The 23,433-nt window shown below is 35.8% G+C and overlaps 1 protein-coding gene across 12 annotated transcripts in view; it reads left to right on the plus strand.

The window, feature by feature from the left end:
- EIF4G3 (eukaryotic translation initiation factor 4 gamma 3) overlaps window positions 1-23,433 on the plus strand; it is a 321,219-nt gene that overhangs the window by 138,958 nt on the left and 158,828 nt on the right. For 6 of the 12 annotated variants that reach the window (XM_045548492.1, XM_045548497.1, XM_045548500.1 and 3 more), the window contains 3 exons: window positions 8,228-8,323; window positions 9,729-9,842; window positions 13,279-13,311. In XM_045548492.1, coding sequence (XP_045404448.1) covers window positions 8,294-8,323; window positions 9,729-9,842; window positions 13,279-13,311 — 177 coding nt within the window. In that variant the 5' untranslated portion in view covers window positions 8,228-8,293. The remainder of the gene's footprint in view (window positions 1-8,227; window positions 8,324-9,728; window positions 9,843-13,278; window positions 13,312-23,433) is intronic. The other 6 variants (XM_045548498.1, XM_045548499.1, XM_045548502.1 and 3 more) reach the window with 4 other exon arrangements.

Below are 23,433 nucleotides of genomic sequence, written 5' to 3' on the forward strand. Positions count from 1 at the left end.
AAACTGGTTGGTGTTACTGGGGGAAGGTTTTCAGGAAAGTGTAACTTATTGGTGGGAATGGAAGGAGAAGCCTGATGTTGCGGTGAGGTACAAATTTCCACTGAATTATTGGGAACAGGAAGTAAACGGCTATTGGTGAGTGACTCAGCTGTTTTCTGAACCTGTCTCATGTGATTGAATGTGCATGCTGTCTGTTTATTCTCAGCAGAGTAAGTACTATGGGAGTCACATTACACAGCAGGCATAATGTTTACTTGACCAGCTCAGTGTTGATCTAAAAATAACTTGTGGGTTTTTTTGTCTGTTTTCATAGTACATTTAACATCATAAGATAGAAAAATCACAATGGACACCCATCATTGAGTGCTTTCCCTTATAAGTAACTTTGAATATATAGTCAGCCGGTACTATTCACTTCTTTCAAAGTAAAGATGAAAGCTTTGGTATCTAAATAAAAGGTAGGAAAAGACGATAACCTTAAAATTATCCAGAAAAGAATTCTGCACCATTTCATTTTTCCTTATATTCTGAACAGATACGCATTTTGTGTGCTTCAGGGCTATCAAGAGAAGTATTTATGTGCTGAAATTTTTATATAGGAACTTTTCCTTTTTGTGAGGTTATAGCAAATGCTTTTTTGAAATGGAAATATTAGTGCTGTTTATTTGCTGGATTTTATGTTAATATTAAATTATAGTAGTAATAGTTTTACTTTGATTTTCTTGATTCACTCATGTTGTACTGAAGGTTTTGCCCGCCATGTACTGTAATTGAGTCTTAAGTGTGTCAAAATTTGATTATTATTATGCTGTGTACCTATTTATATGCTTGGCTCTGAAGGAGAGAGCACTTGGAAGCCTGAGCATGCATAATAATCATAATCTGCTCATTTGTCTGGGAAGCAGTGAGTCATTATGATTTATTCTTTTTGGCATTTGAGTGTTCTTTCTCTTTGAGGTATAGCATATACAGCATATAAACTTTAGTCTGAGATTATTTCAAGAGGGAAAGGGAAACTGGATTCATTAAGAAGAAATAAATGCCTGCATTCTGGTTACAATAATGCTTATCTAAGTGGGAAGATTTTACCAGTGTTACAATCTATAGAATTACATTACTTACAATGCTTCATGCCCTCTATAAAGTAGGAAATACATACTTTTTTATGGTTGATTAAAAAACTCATGCATTAAATTTATACTGTATTAATTTATTCCATGTTTCAAAAAATGTTAAACATCAGAGGATTTAAGTTTTTATTTTCGATATTCCACTGTTGGTAGAATATTTGAAGGGATTTTTATTTTAATACTTTTTGGTTGATAGTTATTAGGAATTTTGTGTTAACTTAGAATGGAATAGTAAAATGCATATCTTCTGATTGGACACCATTTGAAAGAAATTCTAACAATCTTACTGGGTATATGTGATCAACTACCTGTCCTTATCACAACAGATAAATAAAAAATTGGTCATTTTTATTAACATTATCTGTGCCTGAAAACCTAAGTTCAACATAGCGTTTGGCATATTCCGAAGAACAAGTAAGAAAATGGTTTTAAGTGGGCTCAACTATTCCACATGGGAGAAATTCAGATTTGGAAAAAATGAAAGTGGTTTCTTAGTTCCTGTCAGATTGGCAGTTTTGAGAGGTATTTCACTGACCCTTGATTGACATGCAGAGAAGAAAATGTTTTTCTCAGTGATGAAGGAATTACTTCCCTATTTGCTTTAATCATCAGTAGTGTTCCTTGATTATGTCCAGGGGGCATTTTGTTTTTCAATAACAACTCTTTTTTTTTTTGCAAGATGGGAAAATGAAAGTTCTGCCTGGGTGTTTCTTACTTTTCTTCCTTGGAAATAAAATATAAACTTGGTTTTTTGCCTTCGTTGATACATCATTTTTTGCCTTCACTGCATCATGTTTTGTGCAGATTGCTAAATGTTGATTTTAAGGTCTCTATTGGATGGTTTTGTATAGCTCTCTAGCATTTATGAGTTTCACATAGAATGTAGTACCATATCAAATTGTCAGTGTTTAGACAACTCTACTTTGTCAAGTGTTGTTTAAAATTCAGCCTGGCCTGGAGGCTCACGCCTGTAATCCCAGCACTTTGGGAGGCAGAGGCAGGATGATCGCTTAAAGCCAGGAGTTTGAGACCAGTCTGAACAATGTATATGGCAAGACCCCGTTTCTACAAAAACTAAGAAACATTAACCAGGTGTGGGGGTGCACACCTGTAGTCCTAGCTGCTTGGGAGGCTGAGGCAGGAGGATGCAGTGAGCTGTTATCATGCCACCATACTCCAGCTTTGGCGACAGGGCAAGACCCTGTCTCTAAAAGAATAAATAAATAAAATTCAACAAAATACAAGTAAGTGTATATGTATACATTTCTCACAACCAATTAGCAAAATTGAATAAATGCCTTTGAAACAAATTTCTTTGATAATAGGCTTTTAGTGCGAGAGTACTGTTATTGTGATAGGTACTTTAAGTATATTTTTCATTTTGGTAAAATATACACAACATAAAATTTACCATTTGTCTCAACCTGTGTTCCTATAAAGGAATACTCGGGGCTGGGTAATTTATAAAGAAAAGAGGTGTGTTTGACTCACTGTTCTGCTGGCTCTACAAGAAGCATAGTGCCAACATCTCCTTCTGATGAGGGCCTCAGGAAACTTCCGCTCATGACATAAAGCCAAGGGAGAGACTGTGGAAGCAAGAGAGAGCAGAGGGATGTGCCAGGGTCTTTTCAACAAAGAATTCTCATGGGAGATAATAGAGCATGAACTCACTCCCAAGAGAATGGCACCAAGCCATGAGGGGATCCATCCTCATGACCCAGATACCTCTCCCGGTAGGCCCCACTGCCAACATTGGGGATCAGATTTCAACATGAGATTTGAAGGGGTCAGATATCTACATCATAGCACCGTCTTAACAGTTTTTAAGTCTTCATTTTAGTGGTATCAAGTACATTTACATTGCTATACAACCATCACCACTGTCTATCTCCGTAACTCTTTTCATCTTGCAAAACTGAAGTTCTTTGTTCATTAAATTCAGCTTGAATATTGTTGGATATAACTGTGTTTCTGTAAAAGTAGAGTTACAGAAGTTTGTAAGGATATCAAATGTAGACATCAGAAGAGTAAAACTTGGAAATGGACAGCTTTCTACACCTGTGCTGTACTATGCAGTATGATAGCCACTGACCATATGTGGCTATTTAAATTTAAATTCTGAGTTATTAAAATGTATATAAATACAATTTAAATTGAATCAATTGTTATAGAGTTTCAGTTTTGCAAGGTGAAGTCCTAGCGATGTGTTACACTTTGTGCATATATTGTAGTTAACACTGTGTTGTACACTTGAAAATGGTTAAAAAGGTTTTCTACCACAATAAAACAATTTTAATTAAAGTTCATTGAAACAAAATTAAAAATTTATTTTCTCAGTTGCATTAGGCACATTTCCAGTGTTTAATAGCCACATGTTTTAAAATATATATAATATATAAATATGTATATAAATATATAAAATAGCTACCATTTTAGACAGTGTAGAGAACATTTATAATCATGGCAGAAAGTTCTATTTGCATTGGTTGTATATCACTGAAGAAGACAGTTCTCATGAGATTGAAGGTGCCTGGTGTAGCCTTTAAGGTACTGTCTTTGTTAAGGCAAAATTAACTCCTACCAATTAAAAGTAATAGCCTTTTTTGTTTGTTTGTTTGTTTTTTTTTTGAGACAGAGTCTCACTCTGTTGCCTGGCTAGAGTGTCATGACATCAGCCTAGCTCACATCAATCTCAAATTCCTGGGCTCAAGCCATCCTCTTGTCTCAGCCCCCCGAGTAGCTGAGACTATTAGCGTGCACCACCGTGCTGGGCTGATTTTTTATATTTTTAGTAGAGACAGGGGTCTCGCTCTTGCTGAGGCTGGTCTCGAACTCCTGACCTCAAGCAGTCCTCCCACCTTGGCCTCCCAGAGTGCTAGGATTATAGGTGTGAGCCACGGCACCTGGCCAATAGCCTGTTTTTTAAAGTTATTGGTATAGCTGTGCAGTCTTCTTAATTGGATTTGAAAGTCATTTCCTGAGATGATAGAAATGTATTTGCATCTAGCCCCTATATAATTTCAAATTTCACATTTCAATATTTTAATCAATCTGCAATTTTTTTTTTGGTATGAGTTGAGGGGTTTAACCACCTTTCCCCCTAAATGATTATTTAGTCTTTCCAACGTAATTTATTAATTTTGGTATTTTACTACTGATTTGAAATGCCACTAGTACATTCTGGATATTTGTGGGTTTATTTCAGCATTCTCTTCCAGTATCATTAATTTCATATCATTAAATATTCTGTATTTTAGAAATTACTACAGAGGGTTATACACTGGCTGAGTAATGCTGCTTACATCTACATCTGTCTCTTTATTGATTTAATAGTAAACTTCTTAAAGATTAACATAAATAAAAAAATAATCTTAGGCCTCAGTTATGCACATAGCCCATAGCCTACTATCTTCATTTTGCTAGATTTCAATAAATATTGTTGAGTCAACTTTTATTCTGATTTATGAGATTTTAATTGTGTTTAAAAATTATTTAGAACTTTGTAAAATAGCAGGCCTCCTACTGGATTTTCTGGTTTGCTTTGCATTTTTTAATTCCATGTAGGGAGGAACTGAAAGATAGAGGTTGTCTTTGTTATTTTTTTCTTTCTTTTTAAAGAGACAAGGTTTCAGTGGTCTCACTCTGTCAGCATGCTGGAGTGCAGTAGCACAATCATAGCTCAGTGCAACATCGAGCTCCTGAGCTCTAGCCATCTTCCTGTCTCAGCTTTTCCAAGTAGCTAGGACTACAGGTGTGCGCCACCACATTTGACTAATTTTTAAAAAATTTTTTATAGAGACAGAGTCTCACTATGTTGCCCAGGTTTGTCTCTATCTGCTGGCCTCAAGTGATTCTCTTGCTTCAATATCCCAAAGTGATAGAATTGCCAGCATGGGCCCCCGTGCCTGACCCATCATATTTTTATTATAAAAAATAATCCTGTTGATCCTTGGGAAGGAAAAACACATAATACGGAAGTGTATAAAAATATTTGTTTAGTAGTAAAACCTACAAGTTTCATCCTTTACCCTCCTTCCAACCCCCATTCCTCTGAAATAGCCAATGTTAAGTTTGCTGTATATCTCTCTAAGACATTTTATCTTTATATGTGATGTGTATATTATGTGCATATATTTTTTAAAAAAAATTAACACAGGATTCTTTTATACTTAAAAATTCTACAATTTATATTTGTCACTTAATATTATAGGCATCTTTCCACAACAATATAAGTAGATTTCTCTGAGAGAAAGCTGAGTGACATATTGAAAAAATTTCTTCATCAAGTGCCACTGTTAGACATTCCATATTGTTGATCTCACAGTGGCATACATTGTGGCAGAACAATTACTTGGATGTGTGGCTACATCGGATATCAATCATGCTTTGCATTTAGATGAAACTGTTTGTGTATGGAGTATGAATTAGCTCTTGGCATATATATAATGTAAATATACAAACAAAAAATGCTTGATTTTTTCTTTTTTAGTCTGTTTAGAATAGAAGACCTAAGCTATGAGAGAATAAATTATTTGTTTTATTAATAATAATTTGGGGAGCAGTGACATAGACTGGAAAAGGCACATTGGGAACAGTATTGAGAGCCCCAGCTATTTGTGTGGTCAGAAGGAGTGTTGTCACTGAATAAAAGAACTTTGTCTCTGAACACTAAATCAGGTGCTGCTTTTTCAGTTGGTTGCGTGTTGCCTTCTTTGCCGCCATTGTTGAAAATACTGTTAAAATTTTGAGAGAGGTCAAATATGGCTGTCATGTATATTTTTAGCATGTTCTATGAAAAACAGTGGCTTACTTTTCCGTATTGTGCAATACGGCCACTATGAAAGAGCAAAGTGCTCACCTAATTCTTTGACGTATAGAAAGAGATAACATTTCTTCATGTTTTATTAAGTGGTATATTTCAATGTTATATTTAGTATTAATATCCTGACAGCTAGAAGCTTAATGCTTGAAAATAGCACCACCTTAAATGTTGAGAATAAACACCAAGATATATCTAAGTTCAAGGAGCCTCATTACTGAGTAATGATTTTCTTTAATGAAGAATGAAATTGATGCTATATTTTAAGACTATGTTCAAATGCTGTAATAGGACTTGAAGAAATATATTCCCGATTTGAATGCTGCCAGAATTGATAAATTCATTCACCATTTTTTCTTAAGTTGAAATAGTCAAACTTCTAGCCATTCTTTCAGTATTTGAGTGTGATATATACATGTAAACTTAGTGTCTGAAACAGTGCTGAAAATCGTCTTTGGTGAGAAACCTTTTTAATAATTTTTGGATCCTGTTTGATCCAATTATCAACTATTTGCTAGACATGAGATACTTCCTGTCATTATTTTTCAATTTGTGGGCCAGAATTAGTAGAACTAGAGTAAGAAAGGAAATCAACCTGATGTTGAACCTTAATGTCAGTGGTAGAGATGAGTGTATAGGTTACTATGTTGAAAGTTTGTCAGATGTCCTCTGTGTCTAATATGAATCTGTTAATTTTGTTTTCATTATTTGAAAGCTATGATGAATCTTTTTGAACATTTACTTTAAAATTTGTGATCCCAGCTGAACATTAATTAAATGGTCAGCAGATCCCAAAAGTTGTATAAATCCTTTTTTCTTAAAGCAAAGTTATAATTCTTTCTAGATATATCATTTACCTAGTTATCTTAGGTAAGACACCTAAATTTTCTGGCCCTTGATTTGCACATTTGCAGAACTGGGATAGTTGTAAATAGAAGTGATTGCTTAGTAATTTTCTTTTATCTCATTTAATCTTCACAAACTCCTTTGTGAAGATTTTTTTTTACATTCATAGGAAAGGTAAATCAGTTGCCCAAACTAACAACAGTAGTAAAGTAGCAGTGGTTAGGGTTTGAATCCAAGTCCTGTGGTTCTGTATCCATTGCCCTTGGTAGTAGTTCATTTTAAACATAAGTATGTATTTTTTTTAAATTCACTAGTAACCAGTTATTAGTCTGTAACATTTAACCTGGATTCATAATGAAAAGCTTACATTTTTATTTGCAGAAAACCTACGGTAAGTTAGTATATGTATTATATTATCACTTATTCTAGGCTTTTATATAAAGTTCTTCCTGATTGTTGATTTTTATGGGATCATGCAAAAGGTTTAAGGTATAAGCTTTGGTAAGATTATAGCAGTAATAGAACAGTTGACTATGTGGAATGCTAATTGTGTCTTTGAGATGTCTTCCTTAAGGAGAGCACACTGCAGCAGTAATAAGTTCTCTCAGCCTTGTTTGATTTTGTTTGTGGTTTGGGCTGTCCATTTCAGAAATGGTTTGACTGTAGGTCCTCTTTGCACTTACGATTTCAAGTAGTTGCATCTACTCTTTCTATCATCTTTCTATGCCACCAAAATGGTGCATGTGAATGTCCTGCCCTGCCCTGCCTAATGGTCTCAAAGAGCATCAGCAATGCCCAAAAGAGAGGCAGAGGCCATGTTCTTATTAGGCTATGCTGCAAAGTCATCATCTAGTTTCTAACTGTGATGATGAAGCATGATTATATTGGCGATTTTGAAATTATTGCTCGGAAATAATTTCACAGAGCTGGGAAAATGGTTGTGAACCTCAAGGCAGGTTAAACAAATGTGGAGTGATCAGCTCCAGATTTGATGTGCAACTCAAAGACTAGAAAAATGACAGAATAATCTGCTCCCATCCGTCAGTTTGGTTTCATTGTACTTGCAACCTTAGCTGGCATTATGGACCACAAAGAGGCAAGATGAAAATATGTAGGGGGGAAAATCCTGGGATTATTTTCCTAGGCACGTAATATGTATTTACAAATAAAATGCCTCAAAGGACCAAGAAAGAAACCAATAAAATAATAATTGCACCTAGACTTTGGTTTGCTGATGTCATTTTATCAGGAGGTTTACAATAACTTTGAAAAAATGCTTCACTAATTCTGAGTTCGTGAATATTGTGATAAAGTTAAAATTTTTTTAAAAGATCTGTAATATACATTAATAATCATTCTATAAACTTTTAAAAAACATCTTTGAGTTCTCAGTTTTTCAAAATATGATATTGTTCTTGCCATTCTTTGACAGACCCCTTATCCCTCTGGACAGAATGCAGGTCCAACCACATTGGTGTACCCTCAAGCCCCTCAGACAATGAATTCACAACCTCAAACCCGTTCTCCGGTAAGTAAGCAAAAGCTTGTTCTAGATACTCTTCTCTACCTATGTTTGTGTGTGTAGTGGCTTGGGTTCCTTTGGCAGATACTTTTACTGGATTTTGGAAGTTTGTTTCAAAGATGATTTTTTTATTATTATTAATACTACTATTATTAGTTAGCTTTGCATTTCCAGACCATACCTATAGGAATAATTTAATTTAAATTAATTAAGAAAAAGCGAGGTGGAGCTTGTAATCTTTTTTTACTTTTCTGTGGCTTGATTTTCTTTTTAAAGTTTATTAGCATTCAAGTTTACTTCACTTTAGCTCTTAATTTGTTAGTTGTACTATTAATTCAGAAGAAGGGTAAAGTACAATGATTATATAAGTAAATTGAATTTTACTAATTAGACTTTCAAATTCCAGTGGTTTGGGAAGTAAGACTTCTGAATCAGTGTCACTAGATCAGTTCTAACAATTTGACAGTGTGGATATATGCATGACATATACCAGTGGGTGTATTCATTTCTTCAAGTGGTAAATAAATTGTCACATAAGTATAAATGCTGTCATCCTCTTTGTTCATCCTTTATATGGATTGCAATAAGTACTACAAAGGCTGCAGATTTACTTAAGGTTCATCCTTCTGTTTTCACAAGTGTACAGTGGCTTCAGGTGTCCATTCCTTAGAACGTCGTTTCCTGCCCTGCATGATTACCTTTGGCTAGAAGGTGCTTCTGTAACATCTCACATTGTGTATCTCACATCCCTCTTTGTACCCTAGCTCTGTGTATTCTTCAGAATACGGGAATCTTCTTTTTTGTTCCCTACCCCTGCTTTTTTGCCTGGAGTGCAGGAATACTTCATTGCATTAGCTCCTCCTGTTTATTTGGTTTTGTGCATGAACTTAGAATTGTTGAAATGCACCATAAGACTTACTCAAAGAACTAGGAGAACATAGGCTGCACCAAAATGTACTCTTTCTTACCCTTTTCCTATCTTCCTTTTCCCTGTCACCCTGTTCTCCAATACTTGTTCTTAGATCCTGGTTCTCCCCAGTGGGTGGAGGAACCATTTTAGGAGGTGGGACTTTGGTCCTAGTTGCCTGTTTGCTTGTGTCTTTTTTTTTGCTGAAATGGTCAACAAGATGTCTGATGCAAGTTTTGTTCTGAGAGTGGTTTGGGTATGTGGACACTTGAGTGCTTCGAGTGGGCCTGAGATCTCACAGATCAATTTAGATAGGCCCCGGTTCTAATCATTGAACATGGAATATTATGGTAAGCTCTTATTGGAAAGAATTCTTTGGCCCTCTTCCCCACCCCACAACCCCTTTTCTAATTATTGAAAAAAAGAAAGAATTAAATTTACATGGTTAGAACTGGCTCAAAACCTGACTGAAGAGCTGCATCTCTAAACCAGTTTTTTTGACAGCCCAGCAGAACAGTGCCAATACATTGCACAGACAACTGGAAGAGGAGGAAGGTTTTGGAACAGACTCCCGTTTACAGGTCCTTGGCTGGAAGAGGCTGGATAAAATACTGCATTGTAAGCAATATAACAAACTGTACTTCTTGCAGGCAGTGGTGCCTCTGGCACTCATTATTTTTGACCACATCCATCTATTGGCTGATGAACAGAAATGTGTTGATTGCTTCCTCTCAGAAAGTCTAACCTAGCATGGCAGTTTCTGCCATGCATAGTGGGAAAAAGAATAACAAATTGGGTGGGTCTTCTCTATTGGGAATTAGATAGGAATAATTTGGGATGTAGACTTTTCTTTATTTTAAACTTGAAGTGAGTTATCCCTTTCAGATAAATTTGAATTCAAAAGATAAATTTCAAGGCTTCTTTTTACCCCTTTCAATTTTATAATTGAATATCAAAGGGGAAATTGTCTGTAGTTGTCAGCCATTTTTCTGTGGTCATAAACTCTTCAGATACTGTCCTCTATGCAGTTTTGCCATCTGCTCTGTTAGTGACCATTACCACCCCCATTACTAAAAACCACACACATAACATTCCATTACATACCCCAAAACAAGTGCAAGACTAGCAGACCCCAGACTACTCTTGCTTGTTGTTTTGGGTTCAATTTTCTTTATTTTGTTTGTGTTGGTGCTGGGAGGGTGAAGTTGGGGTATGAAATTTGGCAGGATTGCATTTTCTGTTTACATCCCAAGTTGTCATAGTCTAGTTTCATCCATCTCACAGCTGTCCCAACTGGTGAGGAGAGGTAAGGTGTTACACTAAGGAAAGGCCTCTTCCTGTGGCTTTGTAGAGCAGCTAATGCTTACTCCATTCTATTTCTGCATTAATAGGCCATTGGCAATTGCACAATTTAGGCTTTTCTGTTCTTCCCTGGACAGCTGCCTTTGCAATCCAACTGGCTTCAATGGCCCCCTTCCCTGCTTCAGGTTATCTCTGTGCCTGTTTTTCTATTTGATATTTAGTATCTTAGTTAAATTCATAATGTGGAAAGAAAATCTTGTTAAAAAATAAAAAAAATACTAATAAGCTTCCTGTCTATTCCATTTTCTTGTTGTAGTGGAACTTTTTAAACAGTTTATTTTTAAATAGCTTGTCTTAAATAGTGAAGCCGTTGAATGCTTAATTGGGAGGGGGGATAGTTTGGCTTTTGCAGTAACTATAACCTTTGGTTATTTTCATATTTTGTGGTGCTGAGTGCCAAAATTACATGAATGTTATGTTGGCCATGCTCAGTTAACAACTGTGCACAGAAAGGGTGAGTGAGTGAGTGGGTGGGTGGCATTAACACTGGATCCAAGTTCACAGAAGGCTGCTTTCCTTTATATCTACAGTCCTCACCATCTTAAAGATCCCTCTAAAAAAAAAAGATGAAAGAAACAAAAGTTTCTATTGTTGATATGAGCCAGCAGCGACTACAGTTTGTTCTGTTGCTTACAGCTACCCATAGGATTAAGACTATTCTCATTTCAAATGAAAAACTCAATAGCCAATGGTGACTAGTGCAAAATAGACTAGGGTACTTTCCCAGGGCACTTTCCCACTAACTTAAGTTGTGATTTTTTTTTTGTTTTTATTTTTGTATATGTATAATTTTATAAGGTACTCCTCTTGTTCATAGAAAGTTCTCTTTTGACTGGAACATTCTAAATGTATAAAGTTTCATCTTTTATTTTAGAGCCTTAGAAATGGGACCTTTCTGTGGAACAGTGATAAGACAGGTACTGCTGTACTCAGGTTAATTTTTTTGGCCCTTCTCTCCTATTTTCTTCAAAAGTATCACAAAGAAACATCTCACACCCCCTACTTTCATAGCACATAAGTGGTATTGCCTATTCTTGAAACTTGATGTCTGTAGTAGAGGTATGATCTGTTTTCTTATCCTAATTGGAAAACTGAAAATACAAGACCTGTTTCTTTGAAGAGAAAACTTTCTGCAAAAACCATAGCCACTAATTATCATCATTCTGAAAAACTGTATTACACTGATTAGCCAAATATGATGACTGACCTAACATACCCTAGGCATGTAAGTCATTAAAACACTTTTCATTACTTGAACAGTAGGTGACATTTTAGCTTCCACAGTGAATTCTTGATAGCACTCTTCAGCTGTCTCCTACATTGTGGCCATGTGATCTGCTGCAATTTGTTGAAATTTTAAAATATGAAATAATGGCAATTGGGGAAATAATTCCAAATCTCTTGCAAATCACTGTTGTACATAATTTAAATCTGAGCATGAGGGATTATTTCTTAGTTAATCTTTAGTCTAATTCACCTGTAGTGATAAGCTGACAAAAGGAAGGCTATATGGAGGAAATAAAACAACTGAAGGATATATATTTTAGTTCCATAAGTATATTAAATAAAAACCCTGTATGGTTTACATTCAAAACTGCTTTCTCAATATTTTTTTTTCACTATTCAAGAGGGTGGTTTACATTATAGTAGTTAATGTATTAGTGGCCAGTTTATGGATCTACATACCTCAATATTTTTCTCTGTCTTCTTTAGTTAAAATGTATTGGGAGCTAAATTTTGCTCTGATGAACATATATATTTGATCTTAGAGGTTTAGCAATGAAAATTTCATGGGTGAAAAAGCTTTTTCTTCCATTCTGAGTTAGGGGAAGAATTAGGATTTATATTATCCACTTTAAAGTACTCTTTGAGTTACGTTTTGTTTTGCTTTTATTCTCAGAGAGCAATAGGTACTTGTGTACGGTGTTTTGCTGTTGTCTACAAATAGTAACTGAGAGATATGACTTATTGACTCTTCTTTTCTTCCTGAGCATATAATAGTACCACTTTGATTAATCATGTTAAAGACTCATGTTCTTTACTAGCTGTTTGCCTTGACATGCCGGTATTAAAGTTTACAAGTTATGCATTTAAACTCAAATATATATATGTATATATAATCGTAAAATTTTATTCTTTGATTCTAAGAAGTAAAGGAAGATATTGAAACTTCCATTTCATGTGTAAGATGTTCCATTTAACCTAAGAAAATTTGCAATTAGTCCTATTACATTTGTTATTTCCTGCTGGGCTTTACAGTTATCTCCTGGCTATTTCTTGTAATGTAAAAACATTTCTTATTTCCTCCAGTTATATCAGTTACATATAACATATTTGATTTTCATATGTTTATATTAATATAACCACTTAGTGTTTCAAACTTGTTTTTGCCTTATTTTAGGGTTTTTTTTTTTTTTTTCTTAAAATATTCCCATCATAAAGTGCCCTAACAGCTTAGCTGTTTTTCTCCCAGCTGATAAATGACAAACTATCCTGGTAGTGGTGTTAACCTGTTGAATCTTAGTACCTGTCTGTCACTGTCCTGCAGCAAAGCTTTGACTGTTTTGTGTTTTTTTTTTCCCCCTTGTGGGTTTTTTTCTTTTGGCATATTGTGTGACATTTTGGTTTTTGTTGTGGTGTTTCTGACTCTTTGTGCCTTTCCTTTTGTGTTTGTTTTCCCTCCTTTTCTCAGTTTGCAGCGGGGCCTCGACCTGCCCATCATCAGGTACTGTACCCTTGCCCCTTCACTATCACCCTTAACTAATTAGGTGGGGGCTTTAGTAGCTGCTGACTCTTAGAATGCTGCCATCCCATGGAACCACTCAAGTTACTCTTTTCAAGAGTAGCTTCTGTCTGATATAATTCAATTCCTTTTGTCCTTCACTAATTTCACTGCATTTTGTTCTTAACAAACCCGTTTGCTTATGTTTATGGCACAATTTAAAAATACTACAGTTTTGTTCTTTCCAAAAAGAGATTGCTTTATAATTTTACAACCTTAAAAAGCTTAGATATATTAAGTCCTTACAGATTTTGTGGATATCTATATTAAGTTTAATTTTAACTGAATGGAGCAGGCAACATTCTAAGGGTTTTCTGTTAACATTATGACTTAACTTGTATTGATGTATATATAGTAGCATTAGTATTTCTAAAACCACTTAATCTCAGTTACTAACTTAGACCTAACAATGAATTGATTAACAATAATGTATATTCATATGATGAATAGAATTGTCTTTATTCTTAGGATACATAGAAAATAGGTATCTTATTATATTTTAATACTTTTAGCCTATTGGTTTTTTAAAATGAAGTAATTGTATAAATTAAAATTTTTAAAATATATATGCCAACAGTACACTATTCAGCAAGAATCTACTAAAGGTGGCAGAATGGGAGAAACAGAAAGACTTGCAGGGCCTCCCCACCCCTAATACTTTTTTATGAAGTGTTATGGAACATTTTCTCCTGCTACAATAGAAAGAGCCTAGCTTTAATGTCTGACAGATATGTGTTCCTATCACCAGCTCTACCTTGTAAGCAGCTGCATTAAACAATTCTTTTTCTGAGCCTCAGTTTCTTCATATGTAAAATGGGGGGAAATGACCCACTTAACTAATGATAATGTATATAAAGTATCTGACACAAACTAAGTAGTCCATAAATGGTAGCTGTTTTTAATGTTATTGTTGCACAACACAGTATTTACCTGTGGTATCATAACTAGAATTCTTATTTCTTAGTAAACGGATGTTGTTTAGTTGAAGGCTTTCATTTTTATCTTGAGTGATTTAATGTGCAAGATTCTGATTCTCAAAATGTAGTCCTTCCAATTTGGAGGATGTAAAGCCAGAGCAAATTGTGAGTTGCTAAAAGTACTTTGCAAGGTAACTAACAGCTGGTTATATGAGTTACATGGCTATTCTTTGGATTTCATAAAGAAATAAAACTCAGGGGTAGTTTTTAGTGTTGAGAGATAGTATTGTAAAGTGCTTTAGGAACTTATACTTTGGCATCAGCTAGACCTAGGCTTGATTCTTTGTTATTAACTTGAATAAGTTATTTATTGCTCTTAGTCTCAGTTTTGTCATCTGTGAAATGAGATGGGACAGTAATACTATCAAAACTGATGAAGAGTAAATGAGATAATACAGATAAAATGATTAGTAGAGTGTTTGGTGCTCAGTAAGAATCCAGGATATATGACTACTGCTACTGATAATAAAGATAGTAGTCCCTTAAAGAGTGATTATAATTTAAAAAAATTAGTTTAGGGCCATAGAGGCAAGGCTTAAATTTTAATCCAGGGTCAAGCCAAATATTCCTAAGAGAGAAACCTGGAGGAGTCTCGAGAAACAGAACCAGGCTGGGCACAGTGGATCATGTGTGTAATCCCAGCACTTTGGGAGGCTGATGCAGGAGGATTGCTTGAGGCCGGGAGTTTGAGACCAGCCTGGGCAACATATCAAGACCCTGCTTCTACAGATTTTTTTAAAAAAATTAGCCGGGTGTGGTGGTATGCACCTGTAGTCCTAGCAACTTGGGAGGCTGAGGCAGGAGTATCACTTGAGCCAGGGAATTTGAAGTTAAAGTGAGCCATGATGTGCCACTGCACTCCAGCCCAAGCAACAGAGCCAGACTCTGACAAAATAAATAAATAAATAATTGAAAAGAAGCAGAGTGAAAAGAAACTATTTATTTGTGAAGTAAGTGCAGAGAAGGAATCAGGGGGAAAAATGTTTTCTGAGCTCCGTGATGTAAGGCTCCCTTTAATTTCTTTGTTCACATGCTTTTGTTTTTTAAACTTTGTTTTTTTCATAAATAATTTCCAACGGTTTAAGGCAGACTGTTAGTAGAAGGAATTAACATTATCTTTGGTAACAATTATTTTGACAAATTGTCTGCAGTGTAGACTGTTGGAATGATGGGTGAAATTTGAAACAAGAACCGTATTACTATATAGCCCAGGCCCTACTTCTTATTTATTTGTTTATGTATTTATTTATTTATGAGACAAGAGTCTCGCTGTGTTGCCCAGGCTACAGTGCCGTGGCAGCCTCTCTCATAGCAACCTCAAACTCCTGGGCTCAAGCAATCTTCCTGCCTCAGCCTCCCGAGTAGCTGGGACTACAGGCATGAACCACCATGCCGGCTAATTTTTTCTATATAGTTTTAGTTGTCTGGCTAATTTTTTTCTATTTTTAGTAGAGACGGGGTCTCGCTCTCCCTCAGGCTGGTCTCGAACTCCTAAGCTCAAACAATCCTCCCACCTCAGCCTCCCAGAGTGCTAGGATTACAGGTGTGAGCCACCGCGCCCAGCCGTAGGCCCTACTTCTTATTACAAGTAGCCAATCTCTTAATGACTGTTAGTGATAAATGTTAAGTTGCTAATAATGTTGCCTGAACACCACTTCTGTTCAATAGCAATGGTACTCAAATTAGCATATTGTATGTAAGTATTTATAGTCAGCTTTAGGAAATTCTGTTTTCTAAGAAAAACTTTTTTATGAGCCTTGAAGACATGATACATTTTGTCTCTCCATAATTCCAATAAGCAAGGAAAACTTCAAGAAATCTTTGTGAGAAAAGACAATGATTTCAGTCCCCACTTTTCACATGTAATATGCTTCTATACAGTGTTGGCAGATTGGTCTTTCTTTTAGCTGTAGGATGATGCTAGTGAAATTATGGCTTGTTTTAATTATTTAAAAAACAGAAGCATAGATGTGTATTATAGTTATTATTTATTCATTAGTAAGAAAAATAATTGCTTTCTGACAATAGTTCTTGAAAATGAATTCTTGAGATGCAGCATAAATCCAGGGCAACGATTTTGAATACAGAAAATTAAGGTCACTGACACCTTTTTCTCTGGTATCCTTCATTTTTAAACACCGGTTAAATTCTTTTCATCATACCACAGACAATTAAGTACGTAAAGGTGTTTATATCCTTGACTGAGGTAGCAACAGTAGTTATCTTGGAGAAATACAGGAAGAGAGAGACATGGGGTTGAATTGGCTCTGCAGTTTCAGGAGGTAACTCAACTGGCATTGTGTGTGGTATAGGGTAAATTATTAGGAAGGGGTTGCTGTTCTACATCCATGTGGGGCCAGTTTGGTTTGTTTCATTATGGAATAGGTACTAATTAGCATTTTGGGTGGGATAACCGGCTATGAAAAACTGCCTTGTAAATTGCAGTTCATTTAGTAACCCTTGGGCTGTAAATGCCGGTAGAATTCCCCCAGTGACAGAGACTAAAACAACTCAAGTGTACATTTCCAGATACCCTCCCTGGAGGTGATACTATTTCCCATTTGGGAATCACTGATGAATCTATATTTCAGAGGATCTTCTCTTCGGATCTAATCTATGGAGAAAGAGATGCTCATATTATAAAACCGGACATAGAGAGTTGTATAATGAAAGCCATACAGTGAATAACAAACATTGAGTGATATACAGAGAATATACTTTCAAAGGGCAAGCATCTACATCCTGGGATATTTTTGGTTTGTTGTGGTTAAGATGTAAAGTTGAATTGAAGGGACAGATGGTTTTTTTCATGTATGATTGCATACGTTGGCCAGATAGAATTATTAATAAATCAAGGGTTAAAATTAGCTTTGAGACTAGTGTACAGATTTCTCATCATTCTGATCACTTATATGCTTTCATGCTTTGATCTTATTTTTTAAAAAATAATTTTATGTTGGATGGTGTTTGCTATGATTGTTGTTTCTAAAGTTCAATATCAAGTATATAACTTTTTGTAGATGCTAAGTAAAATATGCAAAGTATGTTCTGTGAACATTGCAGAGAATATCTGTTATTCAGGTAGGCTATTTGAAGGTAATCGCTTATGAAAGGAAAACATCATCATTCGGTTTAGTAATCTAGAACCTATATATTTTTTCTATGTAAAATGAGGCTATCTGAATTAAAGTGAAGCAAAAATAACAAGATTTTAAATGGCAAACGTTTTCTTTGTTCTTAATAGAACCAAGAAACTGCTATAGAGGATATGTTTCTTGTAACTACTTTTATTTAGGCGATCTTTAACTTTGTTTGGTGAGCAAGCAGTTTTTTTCAGTCCCTGCGAATCAGGAATACTATGCTCCAATTAAGACTATGTCAGCCACATCTTCCTTACTATTAGTTTTTGTCTTTTACAGGGATTCCCTAGATTAATAAGGATGTTCTATTCTTTTTGTATTTTATAATCTGAAGAGCTCTTAGAATTAACAGTTTTCAGCCGGGCGTGGTGGCTCATGCCTGTAATCCTAGCACTCTGGGAGGCCGATGTGGGTAGATCATTTGAGCTCAGGAGTTGGAGACCAGCCTGAGTAAGAGTGAGACCTCGTCTCTACTAAAAATAGAAAGAGATTAGCCAAACAACTAAAACTATATAGAAAAAATTAGCCGGGCACGGTGGCCCATGCCTGTAGTCCCAGCTACTTGGGAGGCTGAGGCAGTAGGATTGCTTGAACCCAGGAGTTTGAGGTTTCTGTGAGCTAGGCTGATGCTAAGGCACTCGCCACGAGTATGGGCAAAAGAGGGAGACTCTGTCTCCAAAAAAAAAAAAAAAAGAATTACAGTTTTCTTCAAACGTAAAACAAGAAATGCTAAGTCATTTTATATGTAAAACACTCTTGGCTTTAGAAGTATGTCAACTATTTTTGCATTGATGTTTGAACATCCCAAGGTAACTAGAAACTCAAAGAACAGAAAGTACACTCAGAATTAAAACAAGCCACTTGGTATAATTTAGATTCTGGCTTATAGTGTTTATTTCATGTGTTTGGTCATTTAAATTTGTATAGTTTTTACTAAATTACTTCTGTTCCTGCCCTTATTTTACTTTTCGGTTTCACAGTAGAGATCAAGTGCTGGTTATATGCTATGACTGAGTAGTCTTTTCAGTATGAGAAATACGAGGGAATTGATATTTAAAAGTATTCATAGGCTAAAGACATTTTGTAATTTGTTGATATATGATTCTGGTTCACATAGTTTTCACAAATGCTTAATAATGTGCTGTATTCAAAGCAATTGCATTTACCATAGACAAATAATGAGCTTCATAAAACTAATATGTGGGGTGATAGTGATGGTAGCGGAAGTAGTAGTAGGAGGAGGAAGAGTATATATCATCAAGGAATACCTGGTGGCAAGCATTGAAACTGTGCATGTTTTCCTGTTGTAGTTTGGTTCTTTTTGCAAAAAAAAAACAAAAAAAAATTTAAAAAAAGAACAGCTGTTTTATGTTGATGTTATTTTTTTCATTGAGACCCCTAAAGTTTTCTCTACTGAAAGTTGTGCTGTTCTCTTACATTCCTGATTGAGATATATTTATATTGCTTTGGGCAGTTTCTTAGATTTGGAAATTATAATAAATTAAGGCTTGGGGCTTGCCTCTTGGGCCTGACCTGGCAAATCAGAGTTGAGTGGACATGAACAGGAAAAACCAGATCAAGCATCTATAGAGCCTTATGACCAGAACTCATACATTTTTTGGAGGTTTATGCAAGTCAGTGATGGGCAATTTTATCTGGTATCTTGTTCACAAATAGTCGAGAAGTGGCAGCATAGGTAATGAATAAAATATATGTTGGGAGCCAACAAAACTAGCATTCAGTTTCAGCTTCACTAGAAATTATCCTTGGGCCTCAGCTTTCTTATCAGTACAATGGGTAAAATATGCTCATAGTATAACATTGAGGTGTTATAATAACAACACCTATTTCCTATAGGTGTTATAAGGATAAAGTACCGGCCTATCATAGTGTCTGGCACGTAGTAAAGACCTTGATAAGTGTCAGTTTCCTTTAGCAGTAAGATAGCCTGGCTTTCCCCTTTTCCCAAGTATTTTCTAGCTATGAATGAAGTGTAGTCTACAGGGATGATTGTTTCCCAGACTCTCTTTATGAACCAACAGAAGAATACCTCTTTTTCCTGACGTAACCTTCTAGGGTAGCACTGTGTAGTAGAACTTCCTGTGATGATGGAAATGTTATGTACCTGCACTGTTTAATTCTGTAGCTCTGCTAGTCACATGTGGCTTTTGAGCACTTGAAATATGGCTAATACAGCTGAAGAACGGAATTTTTAATGTAATTACTGAAATATGGATAGTGGCTACTGTATAGGACAACTCAGCTCTAGGCCTTATATCTCCTGATTCTTAGTGAAACCTAAATTATATAATATTGACACATGCAGGGAAATACAGAAAAAATTAGACTGGAATAACCTTCATTATAATTTTTTTGTGAATTAGCAGACTGTCAGATTGCCTGAATGGTATCCCATTATATGGATTCCTTACATCTTGGCCCTTTGTAACTTAGAGAATCGTAGTAGTACCATTCAAGAGTACTTGAGACTTTTAAAAGATATTCACCAAAAAAAAAAAAAAAGAAATTCCTAATGCAAATTTTGCTGTTTATCTTTATAGTAGGCTTAAATATATTGCATAAAGCTAGGGATTTCAGAAGCATGTTTTTGATATGTTTTTTATTACTTTACAAATTAATAAGTACAGGCATACCTTGGAGATACTGCAGGTTCAGCTCCAGGCTATTGCAATAAAGTAAATATCTCAATAATGTGAGCCACAAATATTTTGGTTTCCCAGTACATATAAAATTTGTGTTTCCTCTATACTGTAGTCTGTTAAGTGTACAATAGCGTTATGTCTAAAAAAGGTATGTACTTTAAATAAAAAATACTTTATTTCTAAAAAATGCTAACAATCATCTGAGCCTTCAGTGAATTGTAATTGTTTTGCTGATAGAGGGTCTTGCCTTGATGTTGTTGGCTGCTAACTGATCAGGGTGGTGGTTGCTGGAGGTTGGGGTGGCTATGGCAATGTCTTAAAATAAGGCAGTGAAGTTTTGCCACATCAATTGACTCTTCCTTTCACGAAAGGTTTCTCATTAGCATGCGGTACTTTTTGATAGCATTTTACTCACATTAGAACTTTTTTAAAGTTGGAGTCAGTTGTCTCTAACCCTGCCACTGCTCTGTCAGCTAAGTTTATGTACTATTATAAATCCTTTGTGAGCACAAGCTGTTGTAAAAATGGTGCTCATAGACTTTCTTGATGCAGGGTTTCCACAAACCTTCAATTTGTAAAAAACAGTATCTGTGAAGCACAATAAAGAAGCGAAGTGCAATAAAATGAGTTATGCCTGTACTGAGAGTTTTTTCCCCACATGGGAAAAGCAGATATGATTGAATGGGATTTTTCTACTTGCTGAAAATGAACAGGTCGTTTTCAGAGAATTTCTGATTATGTAGTTTGTTAGAGATGTCTGTGTTTCGATGTTTTCAGTGAGCAAAGTCATGAAAAATGATATAATTACCAGCGTCTTTAAGTACCATTTATTACCAGTGTTTTTGACCAGGAAGCTTTGGGTAATGGTACAAATTACTGCATCTTTAGTAGGAGGATTTTCCAAGAGGCTTTTCTTCTAGCTTCTTGAGTATTCCTGGGAAAGTAAGCAATCATGAGTACCCTAACTTCAGCCTCTGTTTTAAATGTATCCTACCTCTTTGCATCTGCCCAAAATACTACCTTAAATGAGAGCTATCATCTTCCCTTGCCATTCTCCTGGCATACCAGTAAACTATTGAAAGACAAAAGACATAAAACAAATTGAAATGAAGTTTAGGAGATGATTCTTACCTTATGCATGGTTCTCTCTTTTCTGTCTACCCCTTTTCAGGATTTTGATCTGTGATTTGTTTTTTTTTTTTTTTTTTTTGAGACAGAGTCTCACTTTCTTGCCCGGGCTAGAGTGAGTGCCGTGGCATCAGCCTAGGTCACAGCAACCTCAGACTCCTGGGCTTAAGCGATCCTACTGCCTCAGCCTCCCGAGTAGCTGGGACTACAGGCATGAGCCACCATGCCCGGCTAATTTTTTTTTTTTTTTGTATATATATTTTTAGTTGGCCAGATAATTTCTATTTTTAGTAGAGACAGGGTCTCACTCTTGCTCAGGCTGGTCTCGAACTCCTGACCTCGAGCGATCCACCCGCCTCGGCTTCCCAGAGCTAGGATTACAGGCGTGAGCTACCGCGCCCGGCCTGATCTGTGATTTGTATACATGACATCTCTGTCGAATTTTCTGATAGTCATGTAGTTTGACATTGCATGATATGGTCAAAATAAAAAAAAAAAATCTGTGCAATCCAAAATGATGGATTGAATTTAGCCAGATAAATTTGCAAAAGAACAAAGTACAAAATCCCCTATCTGAGCTTCAGAGCACAACTGTAAGAGTTAAGACACAGAAGTGAATAATGTGGCTTATTTAGCCGGTTAGGTATGAAGAAGATTGGAAAGTTTTAAATGAGTATAACTCAGTACCAAGAAGCAGTAAAAATATGGCTGATGAAAGAGCTCCTGTGATTCTTAATTTCATTATGGAATCATAGTTGGCAAGACTAAGAGAGGTTATCTTGCCCTTTCATTCAGCAACAAATGTTTATTGAGTGAGTGCCAAGTATATTCTGAGCAGACCTCACCTGGTTATACGTGTTTGATTCTCTGTTTAGTGAGACTGAGCAATGGGATCAGATTGACAGTGGTCTGAAAGTTGGCAGTGATGGCAGTCTTCAGATAATTTAGAGGTCTATCACTTATGGAGAACAATTTGACTTCATTGTCGTTTTAGGGATAGACATTGGGCAAGTGGTTGGTGATATAGAGAGAAAAGTTTGGGACCAGGAGAAGGAAGACTTTTGCAGTATCAGAACTCTATTTAACTATGAAAAGGATTTGTGCCTTGAGTTGCTAACTTTCATATCTCCAAGGCCATATTGTAAAAGGCATTTAAACTTTAGGCTGTTGGATAGACGAAATGGCTTGTACTGTCCTTCAGTCCAGGAGTTTGGTAATGATTCTTCACCACTCAGCTGAGAAGAATAGGAATTCATTCAGAAGGATTGCAAGCAGTTTGGGAAAGCTCAGTCATACATTCCCTTTAATACTGTGTGGTTTACTGCCATACCTGCCCATCTGAGAATCTGAATTTCTTGTACTACCATTAAATCTAATTATGCAATTTTCAATTGAGTGGTTAGGAAGGACTACAAAAGAGAATTCATCTGTTTTTAGTTCTTTGCATTTCTAGCCATTACAGGTTTTCTAAACCTGCAGATATTAGAGTCTCTGCTGGTATATGTGTGTGCGTTTGTGTGTGTGATGCTGTACTTTCAAGAGGATAAAACAATTTCCAGATAGCTTGTTTGTCTTTGTAAAATTATTAATGAAGTGAAGTTGAGTAAAAATAGGTCTGTAAAATGGTGTGTCAAGGATGTAAAAGCATATGAACAAGTTTTAATTACTTTAAGGGAGATAAAGATTTAGAGTCATGTGAGTGGAACAAACTTATGTTCTTAAATGATTAACATGAGTTTCGCGAAGTAACTGGTGGAGCATTTTTCTTACCAGGAATCAGTTATAGTTGAGGGATGTGCTACCCATTAGTATAGTTGGTTAAAGATTCCACCACATTCCCTTCAGCCTTTCTAAAGAAAAGATTTCTTTTGACTGACCATACTTGTTTGAAAATACGGTGATATTCCATTTCATACGAGGTAGTATATGTAAACAGTTAAAAGTACATGCCTAGGGCCGAGCGCGGTGGCTCACGCCTGTAATCCTAGCACTCTGGGAGGCTGAGGCAGGAGGATCGCTCGAGGTCAGGAGTTCGAGACCAGCCTGAGCAAGAGCGAGACCCCATCTCTACTAAAAAATAGAAAGAAATTATCTGGACCACTAAAAGTATATAGAAAAAATTAGCCGGGCATGGTGACACATGCCTGTACTCCCAGC

This window comes from Lemur catta, chromosome 3 (assembly GCF_020740605.2).
Source record: "Lemur catta isolate mLemCat1 chromosome 3, mLemCat1.pri, whole genome shotgun sequence".
NCBI classification, from domain to species: domain Eukaryota; kingdom Metazoa; phylum Chordata; class Mammalia; order Primates; family Lemuridae; genus Lemur; species Lemur catta.